The following is a 13,110-nucleotide window of genomic DNA, read 5'->3' on the forward strand; positions in this document are numbered from 1 at the left end:
TAAACAGGTTTGTTTGGTTCATTTTACACATTTAAAATTCACACTAAAGTATAGACTGTTTGGCAGCCGACAACACAAAACCTTGGCAATGCAGTGCGTTCGAGTGAGATGCCTGATCTTCTGTACAGTACAGAGTACATGCACACAATCTTTATAGCCTAATTAAAATGATTAAAATGTATTTATCATCTACACCCCCTCCCCATTTCATTTGCATGCAAAATCCCAGACACCACTCAACGTGGGAAGAACAGGACACCAAGGTAACCAAGGACGACAGGTGTGCATTTAAATGACATGTGAAATAATAGACACGGAGGAGGGTGCGAGCGGGGGGTGCGAGAGCCGGGACCGGAGCCTACGCAAGAGGAATAATGAGCTGAAAATTGCAGGTAATAGTGGCCATGTGAGGAGGACCTGAACGAAGGCTATTATTGCTGAATGGCAGACGACACAGAGGGGAATCTGTTTTTTCCCTAAAGTTGACATGCCGATTCAGGCTATCGCCTGGTTTAATAACTGGGATGGATCAGGATGGTCAACTAGTCAACTAGATGGTCGATTAGTTTACTTAATTGTTAAAAATTGTTGTTTTAGCTTTAATGTTTTGTGACAGTTATAAAGGAGAGGAATTCACAGAATTCAGAGAGATATAGGCCTACTTTTAGCACGGTAAACCATATGAGATGGTTTTACAACCATCACATTTTTTAACAAACTCATCACCATAAAAAGATTTTTCAAGGGCATTTCTGTCAGACTGTCAAACTGTCTGCTGTGAGAGACATGGGGTCAATAATATTAGTTTCACTGCATTAAAAAGGGCAATATTATAGATTTATATAAATATTCATTTCAATATGCACAATAATAATAATAATAATAATAATAATGTTAATACATTGATATATCAATATGAATATTGATATTAACATTACTATATTAACATTAACATATTAGAATTCTCATATCAGTGTGAATATTGACAATTAAATTAATAACTATTTAATAACTATTTATAATCAAATTGAAGCTTATGTTGGCCATATAATGATATATGATATAACTGCTTGGAATGATGAAATGGAAGGATGAAAAAAAAAAATGATTGTACAGTATGTTGTTAAGAACAATATAAAGAGGAGTTTCCTAAAGAATGCCACCAATGGCTGAGACAACTAGAGAAAGCATATCTAGAGGTTTAGAAAACTCACGACATGTCAAATATGGAAATATGGAGATTTTTCACATCCCTTTTTAATAAGTGGGTCTCTCCCAGACAAGACAAAAGGGCAGATAGCTTTGTGCCAGACAAGTGGAGACTGAACAGTGTGATGGTGAGGCTGCTCACACCAAGACCTTCCATGTGTGTGTGTGTGGTGGCTGGTCATGGTGGTGGGAGGCTGGGGATGCATTAATAATAGACGGATCTCGGATCAAAGGAAATAGCCCACCATAATGGAAGAGAAAGATGATGACAGGCTAAATGAACAGGATTGCTCATACTTTTATGAGCAATTCTGAGCCCATTTTAGCACAGATATATAACCAGAGAGAACACATCCTGAGCATCGAGATAAATGTAAAGGCTTTATATCGTTAGCACAACAAATAATGACACGTCAGAAATTATGAGAGGCAAAGAATATGTATATACACTAGCGTTCAAAAGTTTGGGATCAGTAAAACATTTTTTTTTTGGAATAAAGTAACTTATTTAAAAAGGAAGCATTAAATTGATATAAAGTTGCAGTAAAGACATTTATAAAATTACAAAAGATTTTCATTTCAAATAAATGCTATTCGTTTCAACTTTCTGTTCATCAAAGAATCCTGAAAAAAAATTATATCAGGGTTTCAACAAAAACATTAAGCAGCAAAATAAGAAATATTTCTTATTTGAAATGTTCTCTTTCTTCGTCAAATCAACATCATGTGAATAGCATAATGGTTGCTGAAAAATCAGCTTTGCCATCACAGGAATTACAAAAAAACCCAGTTATTTTAAATTGCAATAATTTTTCACAATATGCTTTTACTGTATATTGTATTACTTTATACTTCTTTGGTGAGCATAAGAGACTTAAAAAAATATTTTCTGAGCCCAAACTTTAAACAGGAGTTTATTCAAATGAGTCAGGACTTGAATACTTACAAGTCATGACTCATTTGAATAAAGTTTAAACTTTATTTTCACTAGCGGTAGCTATCGCTCATGTCACTGGAAATCACGAAATTTCACTGTAAATTAACAACTGCATGCAAGTCACAGTGTGTGAGCGACCCTTGGGAATGTCAAGTTAATGAACTCTTCACAGGATCAAAGTGTGAGGCGTCAGTAACATCAGTCATTCAGCGGAGAATCGCGACAAGCAGAGCGGTCCACGCTTTAATGCTCTATGACTCATCTCTTATGAAAGGGTACGGTGTCTGACAGGTTATCAAATAGCTCCACTCAGACAGTGACACGTCCAAATGAGACAGACTGTGAAAGAGAGGCCATTTAACCACACAGCTTAACAAGGTCTCTGATACTTTTGTTCTAAATCATTCACAGCTCCTGCACTCACCAAACCTAATCAAAGTCACGAAAAGCAGAGGCTTGAGTAAACTGGAAGATTCAAAGTGGACCGTTTCACATTACGCAATGCAACTTTGGTTAGCTAACTAGAATATCAGGGCTTCAGACTTTTTTTTTCCTGCCGGTGCGACTACATTTTGTTAGAGGTCGTACTGGTTGCCCAACTGATAAGAGAATATGTGAAACATCAAACTAAACGAAAGAGCGCTACTTTGAGCTGCGCAGCACAGGACCGTTTATCAGCTTGGAACAATAATAGACCGAGCAACGCAAGCTCAGAACAAGTTTACTCGCGGGCCGATCTCGAGCAAGCGCCACCGTCACTACAGCGTTTGAATTTGCCACAGAATTAATAACATCGCTGCGAGATCTAGTGAGAAGAAGCATTCATATTCAGCACACAATTCTCTGTTATAAACCATGTGGCGTATCAGATCAAACGGAGCCGACACCAGGAGACATTGTGCCATGAACAAACAAGTTATAGAAGGCTTTTCAGTCCACAAATCTCACCAACATTCACCATGGATTAAAAGTAGTAATGCAAACTGTAACCATGGTATTGTGGCAGAAACAGTTAAAGAAGTTTTAACATTATTCATTTCAGGGTTCTTGCAAACTTTTAAGAGTGAAACTTTTTAAAGTGCTTCACACTTTTTTCCAGCACTTTAAAGCTCTAAATATGATCCAATTTAAATGTTATTGTTAATGTGATGAACAAAAACATTTTTTTTTTTCATCCTCCAAAGACTGTCCCCATTTACAGCTACACTTCTATTGGTAGCAAAAAAGCATGACCAAATTAGCCTAAATATTGAAAAAACAAACCACTAAGTGTGGAGGACGTGTAGAACTCTGTGAATAAAAGGCATTCCAGTGAAAATCTGTGAATCCAATTTCTGCAGGTGCAGATTCTGTGTGAGCTTCTTATTCTAGATGATTTCAGTTCATAAACATGCACTCACCTCAATACTGAAGTATCCTCTGTCTACATAATCGCCCAGGAACAGATAGCGCGTGTTGTCAGGGGAACCACCAACTTCGAAGAGCTTCATGAGGTCGAAGAACTGCCCGTGAACATCACCACATACTACAGGTGAAAAGGAAGCAAACACAAATGCTTGACATGGTACATGTTCAGTGAGCGATACATAACACCTGCCTCATTTTGAGTTCAATGGCAATAGTTAAAACAAAACAGAAGTTTTTCTATATCACATCACACAAAAAAATGCCTTAGGGAAGTGTAGGACTGGATATAGAGAAAACACTTCACTTAAATCCATCCTACCTGCATAATCTAGCCAGCAACGGCCACATGTACAAGACTGCTCTGTCACTTAGCAACAACGACACTATATCTGAAAATACAGAGGCTGCATCCATTTATAAAACAGAATGTATCTAGAGCCAGAGGGGTTTGTGACATCTATTAATTCGTGCTCAAAGACGGTAATATGTATAGAGGACAGATGAGCTCTAATTTATCTGCATTATGAAATATCATGGCATGATGCACACAACATTTCCAGGAATTAAACCTTGAAGCACAACATCTTCATCAAGTAATTGAGTAAGTTTAATAGGCTCTGTTTGTCACTGATAAGGCTGAATGTAAGATTACCCAGATGTGATACAGATAGTGATTCTACTGTGAAATCTGTACATTACCATTCCATCTATCTGTCAAATAAAAGCAGCAAAACCCATAACTAATTTCCTATTATGCATTTTCTCATTGATCAGAGTCACTAGGGATGGATCAAAGTGGTTGACTTGTTGTCTAACAAGTGACTAGCCAATTAGTGAGCTTTACTAATTTATAAAGCCTAGATTTTCCTTTTTTTTTGACATTTTTAGTGGCTTTGATTAGCGCACTCGTAAAATCATTGTGCACAGTAAAAAGTTTAAATTCATCATCTTTAAACACTTACAGTCATGCACATTTATTTTAAGGATGCATCAATGCTGAAATTATGGGAAATTATGATAATTATTTTTATGTTATGGCCAATAACTGATAAGTTACAAATAATATATTTTCCCTAAACAATTGAAAATACAAAATAATAATAGTAATAATAATAATAATAATAATAATAAATAAAGTCAAGTTTAAAAAGTTTTTAAAGGGCATGGCAGCATTATAATGTAGCCTACAAATATTATCAGTGTTTTTTTAAAGATTAATTAACTGTCTTGAAGTGAGCGTTAGATGACAACAAAGGTAACCTATATGCCAAATAGGGGTAACGAACATGCATAATTGAATATCAAATATTGGCTGTACCGATAAATTTAACTCTTTCCCTGCCATTGACGAGTTAACTCGTCATTTATGAGAAAAAGCTTCCCTGCCAATGACGCATTTGTATGGCTTTCCGTGTTATCACTGTTATAAGGTAGGGGTCTCTATTAAGCATTTCCTGAACAAGTATAGTATAACACAAGCAAAGAAGAAGCAGAAATGAACGATCTCATATGTAAGCAGATGCATATGAAAAATAATGCGATAATCAACAATAAACAGCATGTGGAGGAAGTGCTATAGAACTGTGCAAGCGTTGATGGACTCGATCTACTCCATCTATGTTTTGATCATCGTACTGAACAGTGTTGGGAAGGAATGTAATAGGTTACAGATTATAAGTTACCCTATTTAAAATGTAAGTAGTGTAACCATTTCTATTTATTAAAGTACTGTAACTCATTACATCTGATTACTTTTCTAAATTTCTAATGAATGTTTTCAACTGTTAATCCTTTTCAAACATGTAAATCAAGTAGGGTTAACCTTACCGTAGTACTCAACACTGATTACTGTCAAACTATCAAAATTCTTCATCACTTGAATTAAGATTATCATCATTTAATTTTAAAGCACAGCCACCACAAAAACAGACTTTAGCACCTCTTTTTAGTTTGAGATCGTTCTGAGGTTAAATACAGATTTCTGGATTAAATGATTTTTCAATTTCCCACTGGAGTTCTCGCCATGGTGGCATCTCTCAGACAGGTTGTAGCCTAAAGCTTTCAGTGGCAATGTGGATTGATGTAATTAGCAGATGTGGTGCACTGCAAATTCAAACAAGAGAATCAATCAAAAGCATCAGAATTGCATCGCTTTGCTAAACAGCCTTTAAATGGCAGGAGGCATCGTGCACATCAAAAACAGGCAAAGTACCAAATTAATATTACTCAACATATCCTAGCTTTTTACAGAAACAATTCAGATGTAACCTCCTTTGTAATTGTTAACATTTTCATAAGTAACTGTAATTTAATAACACATTTTTATCAGTAACTGATTACAGTTACATTTATTTTGTAATTAAATTACGTAACTCTGTTACATGTAACTAGTTACTCCCCAACACTGGTACTGAATCAGATCCAGTCGCAGTCTTTGACAAAAGCATGATTTTATCAGCTTTTTGCTTAAAATGTTGCTTCCGTTATGAAACTTACCCACAGTGTAAGTGTTGATAAAAGGAAGTGTTGGTAAAGAAAAATATTTTTTTTGTTTAAAAGCAGAGGGGGTCTGTTCTTTCTTTTGATATATTGCATGTTCAGATATTCATACAACTAAATATTCTGGGGGTCATGACATTTTTGTGAAAATGACCAAAACCGCTGGTGCTGGCTGGCGCCTTTATAAATAAAATAAATAAAAAACACTGATGTGGAAAGAGTTAAAAAATCTCTAATATCAGCAGAAAACACATACAAATTATGCATCCCTTCTTTGTTTAATTGTAAAGTGGAATATACAGTAGATGGGGAAAGTAGCATCCTGAATTTCCAATCAAGGGTCAGGAGCTCTCAAAACCAGACTAAATTTACAGATCTTCCTTAAGGGCAGTTTGTCATTCAGGTAACCCTCCATTTAGTTGAGTCATTTTTGCACATCCCTCCTAGTGTTCACTGAAGCAAAACTGACCACAATCCGCAGCAGAATCTGTGACTGTTTCCTGTGTTGCGCTCCGCTGATCTGCAGACAATATCTGTCAGTGAGAACCAACGGCGCCGACACTGATCTACATACGAGTCAGTTTGCCTCATCTGATTCACCACAGTGACAGTTTGTAACACTCAATCTCTGCAACAAACTCAAAAGCAATGCCGCCGATATGATGTGCCCGATGAAAACTGTTTTCACAGGTGGATTATAAGCCTGCTTGAAAAGTTACTTATCAACCAGACCAATAGTTTTATGATGTATTATTTTATTGTTGGCAAAATGTACACACACTGATACCAGTGAAGTGTAATTAATGAACATATTTGAAACATTGCATGAAGTTTCCATGAGGAAAAATACCTTTTGGGGGTGGGGGGGGGGGCATTTTTCTTAGTAACTAGGTTAGGCCACAGCAGAAAAAAAAAGTAAAACACAAGCCAGAACAAAGTTCATTCCAATCAAGACAGATGGTCATCTCCCTCAAGCCCTACTAAAGATATGCTCTTGCTTTCTTACCAGTGATTGGTGCCTCCACTTCTATCATGCACTTCTCCTGACGTAGGATGTTGGCACCGTCTTTTATGATGCGGAGCGCAACTTCCTCCTCCACACGTCCCTCTTTGATCAAATGGTTCTTCAGTACCTCGGGATTGGGCTTGCCATCCACAAATAGGTCCTTTATTGTCAGCCGCTGGTGAGGGGGCAGTGGCACTGCTGTAAGTACAAGAAGAGAAAAATACCAGTTGGCGGTGTGGACGTCTTTTCAGCATTAACTAAGTAGCTGCATGGAAATCATAGTTTAAAAGAGGAGGTGCTAAGTGGTTCATGCCCACTGAGTGTTAAAGTGCTAGTTAAAACTAAAATTAAGGAATGGGTCATCAATTTAATCATTCAAACAATGCAAATACATAAATATTTTTGTATGTAACAATGGACAAATGAATAGACATACTGTTATAAAGTCTGGGCTAAGAAAGATTTTTTTCAAAGTCTGTTATGCTTACCAAGGCTACATTTATTTGATAAAAGTAGTTGTTGTTTTTTTAATACATTTTAAAAAGCATTTCCTCTGATGCAATTACTCCAGTCTTCCATGTCACATGATCCTTCTAATATGCTGATTTGGTGCTCAAAAAACATTTATAATCATTATTAAATTCAAACAACAACCGATGCATTCAACCAAGTTTCCGCCAAACATCTTTTCTTTTTCAGTTACAATCAGATGTACATCACAACATTATATATATATATATATATATATATATATATATATATATATATATATATATATATATATATATATATATATATATATATATATATATATATAATTAAAATTACATTACAATTTCTTTACATAGTTTAAATTATTCAATTGAATTTGTATTATTTTTTTACTTTATATCCAATACAAATAAACAAATAACAGTTAAATGTAATCTTTAGCAAATCTCAAGGTAAAAATTTGTTACCGTTGTGATGCTAAATATTTTTTTTTACACTAATTTGAATGCTAATGCATTTAAAACAAAGGATTACAGTTTAAATTCTTTTAAGACAAAATACTATTTTATATTATTATTAGCCATTTATCAGTTACCAGTCATACCAAGAAAATAATAATCAACTTATCGGTTCATCCTGCATTGCACTTGTTGATGAAAAAATGTTAAGTGACTCTCGCTCCCGAAGATGCATCTTTAAAAAAATAAAAATAAAAAAAAGTCTGTAAACAGTTTATTTTCAGATCTGCTCTTTATTAGTTGTGCTGCTCTCTGGAACATCATGACATTTACCGCTGCTGGGGTTAATAAAAGTTATGGTATCATGAGGATTCTATTGATTCAGCTCTCAGGTTTAACCTTCACAGACGTGAAAGGATCCCGAGATGTCACGCAATAATCCCTCACCTGCACTGAACTGCCGGGTAATCTAACTCCTCCAAATCCCTCTGCGAAAGTGCAGAAGTTGCCATAGATAGGGCTGAGGCTCAAGACGTGTTTAATAATGAGATGGGAGTTTTAAATGATTCAAGGTTCCTTAGAAGCTAAGAGATTCTAGATGATGTGAACAGATGTTTTAGAAGATAATATGCATCGATTTATCAAAAGCATCATACAATATCGTGCTAATATCGGTCTTTTGTGTCTCTACCTTTGGAAGAGTTCATTATTGAATGAGGTGATGAGCATGTCTGAGGTTCTCAAACACTATGAAGAAAACAGGAAGCTGTGTGAACTGCCAAGGGCCCCTGGCACAGTGTTTTCCCCCAGTCTATCACAAAAACCAGGGTTGACGCTGCTACTTCCACTGCGACCTCATTTGCATGCATCCGCCAGTGTGTTTTGGCTGCTCAGCCTCCGGCTCTGAATGTCTGCTTGATCGATAGCCAGTAAGAGCCCATATGTTATGGAGGAAGTCAAAGTTGATCGTAATTTTATGGAAAGCTACAAACTACGGTGTGATTGCTGAGGCTGAGGGACATGTAACTAAAGGTAAAGCATTCAGAGGGAACAAGCAGCTGTCGAGCGGAACCGCGAAGTGCGTCGAGACAGACTTTGACAACGCTCCCGTTAATCTGGCGGTTCTATTAAACGTGCCCAGAATGCAAGAGCAAATGATGTCTTGAGCCTTCAACCATTAGGGACTCAAATCAAGCCACTGGATCCCACAATTCAGCAGCATATCTGTACAAAGAGACTGAAACTGAGGGATTCTCAATAAAAAAGATGTCAAGGTTTCAAACTTTTTCTGTTCACTGACAAACATTCCCAGCATGGATCAAAGTTCAGCCTCTTTGATTTGAATATCTCTATTATGAACCTTCACCCTGAGGTCTCACTACAAGACATAATTTCTGACAAATACAAATACAAGACATTCTGATTAGAGTTTTTGCCTTTTGTTAAATTAAAATCTGAGCAGCTACTGTTTTTATTTCAGTGACTGACAATGGGATCAATGCAAGTTGCACATCAGATTATGCCTGATTTCTGACACCTGAAACTTGAATTTTTTGGTTTTCAAGCTTTCAAACTTCAAACTTTTTTCAAACTTTTTGATGCCCAGGACCCTCAAATACAATGGTCTTGTGAGGGACCTATTTACTAAAATATAATGACAGCTTTATATGTTCATTTACAAAGACAGATTGAGTGTGGAAAAGAATGAAGAATGGTATTATAAACACAACATATTTCTACGCACTGTTAAGAGTAATGTTGGATACATAAATATATCTAAATATAAATACTGTTCAAAAGTTTGAGGTCAGTAAGATTCATTAATGTTTTTTAAGCGCGTGCTCAACAAGCCTGCATTTATTTGATTAAAAATACAGTAAAAAGAGTGATCCTGTGAATTATTATTACAATTATTTCTATTTAAAGTGTAATTTATTCCTGTGATTGCCAGATACATTTACAGCCGCAGTCTTCAGTCTCACATGATCCTTCAGAAATCATTCTAATGCCGATTTGCAGCTCAAGAAACATTTATTATAATTATGTGCTGCCTAATATGTTTATGGAAACTGCGAAACATTTTTGTAAGGATTCTTTGATGAATAGAAAGTTATTTTGATGAATAGAACAGCAATTACTTTTCATTTAAATGTAATTACACATTACATTTATTTATTTTACTGTCATTTTGATAAATGTTTTTAATGTCATTATGATCATTTAATGTGTCCATGCTGAATAAAAGTATTAATTTTCTTTAAAAATAATAAATTAAATAAAAACATTTCTGACCCCAAACTTTTGAATAATATTTAAAAACTAGGGCTGTCAGTATAATAAAACAAAATGATTAATATAATGATTTCCAAAATCAGATTTAACATGTAATAATAATACACTTTCTATGTCTAAAACAATATTGTGTTTTCTTAATATCTTATATAGCTAAATGTATTTGATCCCCAAAGTTTGAAAACCCTTGTATGAAAATATGAAGTGAAAGTTTTAGAAAGTTATGGGATCTCATTTAATTTGAATGTATTGTTGCTTTGCTTTGGATAGACCTGTCAGCCACAGGCATGAATTGTAAATTGAGAACTCAATAGATGTTATTTGAGAAGAAATGATGACTGAAGACTATGGTAAAAGACAATCTAACACTCTCGCTTTGGGAATGAAGACATAACCCAAACATTTCAATCATTATGATGTCCTCAGGATTGAGAATGATGGCTCCGACAGCTTAAAAAAAAGCAAGTCATGAGCGCATGGCTGAACAGGGTTGTTCTTTGCAGAACGCAGCAGATCAGTTGGCCCCAATAAATAAAAAACGCAGTAAGGAGATAATATGTAAAGGGGGGCGAGTGCGAACAATTCCACCTCACCAGAGTTGAGGACTTGAACAATTTGAGCTCATTGTCATAAGGACATACACAAACATTATCTATACTCTGACTGTTGAGAAGTATAAATAAACTGTAAGCAGCCCTGGGTCCACAACACAGGCTGGGAATAGGGACGGTAAGCTGGGTACCAGCATTAAGAACAGATTAGGTAAAGCCTTTATTAGCCAGGGATTCCAGGTTCAGAGTCTGTTTATTTAGGGACTCCTCATACTCTTTTTAAAAAAAAGGTTCTTTATTGGCATTAATGGCTCCATGAAGACCCTTTAAAGTCTCATATTCTCATATTCGCGAGTCGCCGCATACCAAAAAACTAGAGATCCAACGATGTATCGGCCAACAATCGGTATCGGCCGATTGTTTAAAAACAGCCGATGATCAGTGCCGATTATATCCTGTCAACCAAAAGGGTGCAGTAAAACATGACCAACTGCACACTGTGTGTGAAGAAAATCTCTCGTGTTGAAGTTAAGGCAAGTTAATGTGACAATAACGCTTTAACAGCTAAAAACAGCTACATAAAAGCAGGCTCTATTTGACCCTATAGAATCACCCGTAGTTCAAGCCAGGGATGCCAGATCTTTCCCTATACTTTCCCTATATTTCCCGCTCCTCTCACCCAATAACTGCAAATAGCTCTGTGCTTTGTTACTTCTAAAAAGAAACAAGGTGTCATCTTTCAAATTCTGTCCATTTTATTACGAAATTCAAACAATAAATGGCGTTTTGACGCTCTTAAATGTGACGTGACAGATCACTGTAGCGCCTCAGTTCAAGCAGCAGCACGGAGCGCGAGTCTATTCTTCCACTTTAATACAAATTATATCTAGAAAAACATGCATGAACATCAGAAGGTAGTTGAAAGTCAGAAAGAAGACAGAAATCCGAATCATGTCTTATGTAATCACTCAATCAGTGTTTCAACCGTGGAAAGATGTCAATAAAACTTGCTTGTGAAGCTTGTAAATATCACTTAATGTTGCATTTACCTCAGGAAAGTCATCCGTTTGTTAGTTAGCTTTTAAAAAAAAAAACGTATTTACTGTTAATTATATATGTATGTTTGAATAAATTTGCCATGAAGACAAGTGCTTATGAAAACTACCTTATGTGTAACTGAGTTGTATACAAACATTTCAGCTTTTATTTGAGTGTAAATATTATATCTGGAAATAAATAGCCTAGCAGTTGTTAATTTTAACCTCTAATATTATAGTGTACCAAATGAGAGGGTTCTCTGTATAATTTGCAGCATTATTTGGGAGAGTTTTTTTTATCCATAAGACAAAACAAACTATCAGGATCGGCCGATATCATTCTGAATAATCGGCTGAGAAATTTCATATCGGTTCATCTCTACACAAAACGTATCGTATCCATTTGATTCTACACAGAATGCTATATTTTAAAGCGACATCAGGGAGATTAAGAGAAAACTGTGACAAAAAGTTCATTATAGTGGAAAAAGTTTATTTAGATTATTAAAAAAAAAATTTTTTACACTAAGAAACACACTGTTCACTACTTCTTTTCCACCAGAATAATTCACGTTCTGGAGCCAGAGCCTGTTCTCGGCCAGGTGAATTGGAGCCTGTCGCAATCTGGCCCAGTGTTTCCACAGACTTGAGGAATGAATGGTAAGGTTAACGATGCTACATGTTTTTTTAACAGACTAAACAGTCTAAAATCAAACAGAGCACGTCCTGGTGTTTGTGCAGGCAGTGCGGCACTACTGTTCTGCGGTTACTATCAGCTGTCATTTTTGGAGATATATTGAACTGAAACCGTTAATTCACTCGCTCTCTCGCACGCACAGTTTTATATATGTATTGCAACATTATTACATTGCTCAACGAGACTGCCATAGACAGCAACAGCATTTCACCACCCCCGCTCCCCGGCTCCGTTCTAAACCAGCAAGTATTTAGGGCTGGAGTTGAACCAATCTTTCTGGCCCGGAAACCCCATTTTCTGCAGTGAAAATTCACTGATAGGTTTGAGAACGGTCAAAGGTTGGGAACCTCTACTGGAAAGGGTATGAAAGGTTCTTTGGGGAACCCAAAATGTTCCTTCTATAACATCATCACTGCAAAAAAAAAAACCTTTTGGAAGCTTTATTTTTAAAAGTGCACTGCAAAAAAGATCTTGACTCTAAAGCTCAAAAGAGAGAATGAGGGTTAAGGCTGAAGTGGAGCAACG

General features: G+C 36.0%; 1 protein-coding gene across 2 annotated transcripts in view; it reads right to left on the bottom strand.

The window, feature by feature from the left end:
- The window catches only part of ppp3cca (protein phosphatase 3, catalytic subunit, gamma isozyme, a), a 38,586-nt gene that overhangs the window by 22,001 nt on the left and 3,475 nt on the right, over positions 1-13,110 (bottom strand). For both annotated transcript variants that reach the window (XM_084115307.1, XM_084115306.1), the window contains exons 2-3: positions 7,059-7,256; positions 3,547-3,671 (exon numbers count right to left, since the gene is read on the bottom strand). In XM_084115307.1, the coding sequence (XP_083971433.1) occupies positions 3,547-3,671; positions 7,059-7,256 (323 nt within the window). The remainder of the gene's footprint in view (positions 1-3,546; positions 3,672-7,058; positions 7,257-13,110) is intronic.

The sequence above is a fragment of the Abramis brama genome, assembly GCF_963993115.1.
Source record: "Abramis brama genome assembly, chromosome: 5".
NCBI classification, from domain to species: Eukaryota; Metazoa; Chordata; class Actinopteri; order Cypriniformes; family Leuciscidae; genus Abramis; species Abramis brama.